Source organism: Verticillium alfalfae, genomic scaffold (genome assembly GCF_000150825.1).
Source record: "Verticillium alfalfae VaMs.102 supercont1.7 genomic scaffold, whole genome shotgun sequence".
In the NCBI taxonomy this organism is placed as follows: domain Eukaryota; kingdom Fungi; phylum Ascomycota; class Sordariomycetes; order Glomerellales; family Plectosphaerellaceae; genus Verticillium; species Verticillium alfalfae.
In genome coordinates this window covers 572965-574367 of record NW_003315032.1, presented here as the reverse complement: position 1 = coordinate 574367, position 1403 = coordinate 572965, and the positions used below count along the sequence as shown (strand labels likewise).

The window sequence follows — 1403 nt, the reverse complement described above, 5'->3', positions numbered from 1 at the left end:
TCACGAGAAACATATTGCGTCGGAGAAACCTCGCAATTTGCCCTACGACGCAGGCTGTGTTGCGTGCCAATCGACGAGCAAGTGGTGATACGTGATATCGCAGTGTCGTGGAAGGATGTCGAGCAGAGGAGAGCGTTGGTAGGTGTAGGTGAATTGGGCCCAGACCGTGTGTGCCATATTCTGTTGGCGTTTCTGAAGGGAAGAATGCAAAGTCGTCGTCGTTGTCATCGTTATCGCGGTCAAAGGCAGAGCGCCCCGTCGACGGTTGTTCAGCGTCGTCAAGCCGGGTTCCGAGTCTGGTGTTCCCAAAGCTTCTCTTGGCTCGAAGAGCCCGGGTCCAACTCCACGCTCTGACCCTAGTAGTGGCCTGGTCGGGGCTGCAGCTGCCGCCCACAGCGGGTGACATGGTTCCCGGTCACACTGAGGTCCCCCCGCCCACAGCAGTCTGTGCTGTGGCAAGGGAATATCCAGAGCACGTGGTGCCAAATTGTTCCTGTCACGCACGATTCAGGCCAGCCTGGGCAGCAGCCAGGGCAGTAACCAGGGGCCGGCGTCACAGCCGGGAAGCGGCACTTCGGCCGTGCCTGCAACCTGCTCCGTAGCAAGGTCGACGTTTCCTCGAGAGAGAAAAACAGAGAGAGGGAGAGAGAGACGGAAGGAGGCGAGGGCGGAGGGGAGACGGGCCTCTGCAGCGTCTCAAGACCTTCACTCAAGACACAGAGTAAGGAGATGCAGGCGCCAGGACCCTCAAAAGATCGACAAAGCAGCGCGTGTTTTGTCTATCTCGAGTGCGTCCCCTCAGCAGAACTAGATTTTTGTTTCCTCGGTACCCTCCCTCAGACTAGATGCGTAGGTAGTACATGGTAGGCACGGCCGGGGGGGCCCGAAATGAAAAGAAGAAATGAAGGAGAAGATCAACTCGCAGCGAATGCACCCATCTGAGTCGCGTGTTTGCTTCTTTAAATCAAATACCGGACGCTGATCCCACGCACCGAGCCAGCTTTCCTGGGGGAGGGGGGCGCTGTCAGACATGCAGCCCGCAACTATGTCGTCCTCCGAGCATGCCGAGCCTAATCGTGGTGATGCGGGCGAGCCGCCTTGCTCTTCAACATCCGCCCCTTCCGGGGGGCGCTCTGCTGCTGTCCTGTCAAGTGCGAGACCCCTCGCCCGACGACATCCGTCCACCCAGACCCGCTCTCCCGCGACGGCGAGAGCTTAATGTGAGCCACAGACTACCTCTTTTTGGAGCGTTCAACATCAACATTACTGCACAGCATTGCCATATCAGTAGTCCCAATTGAAATCGTTGACACTCTTCTTATTCCATGCCCTCCCCACCTGCTGTCGAGAGCAACCCTTCGTGACATTAAGCTTCGCAAGCTTACCCATCCGCTCCTTCACCG

General features: G+C 57.7%; 1 protein-coding gene across 1 annotated transcript in view; it reads right to left on the bottom strand.

The window, feature by feature from the left end:
• Positions 1-406, bottom strand: part of VDBG_06001 (endoglucanase) — a gene marked incomplete at both ends in the record, with an annotated part of 1693 nt that extends 1287 nt beyond the window's left edge. Inside the window, one exon of the mRNA XM_003003513.1 lies at positions 348-406. Coding sequence (XP_003003559.1) covers positions 348-406 — 59 coding nt within the window. The remainder of the gene's footprint in view (positions 1-347) is intronic.
• Between the last annotated feature and the right edge of the window lie 997 nt (positions 407-1403).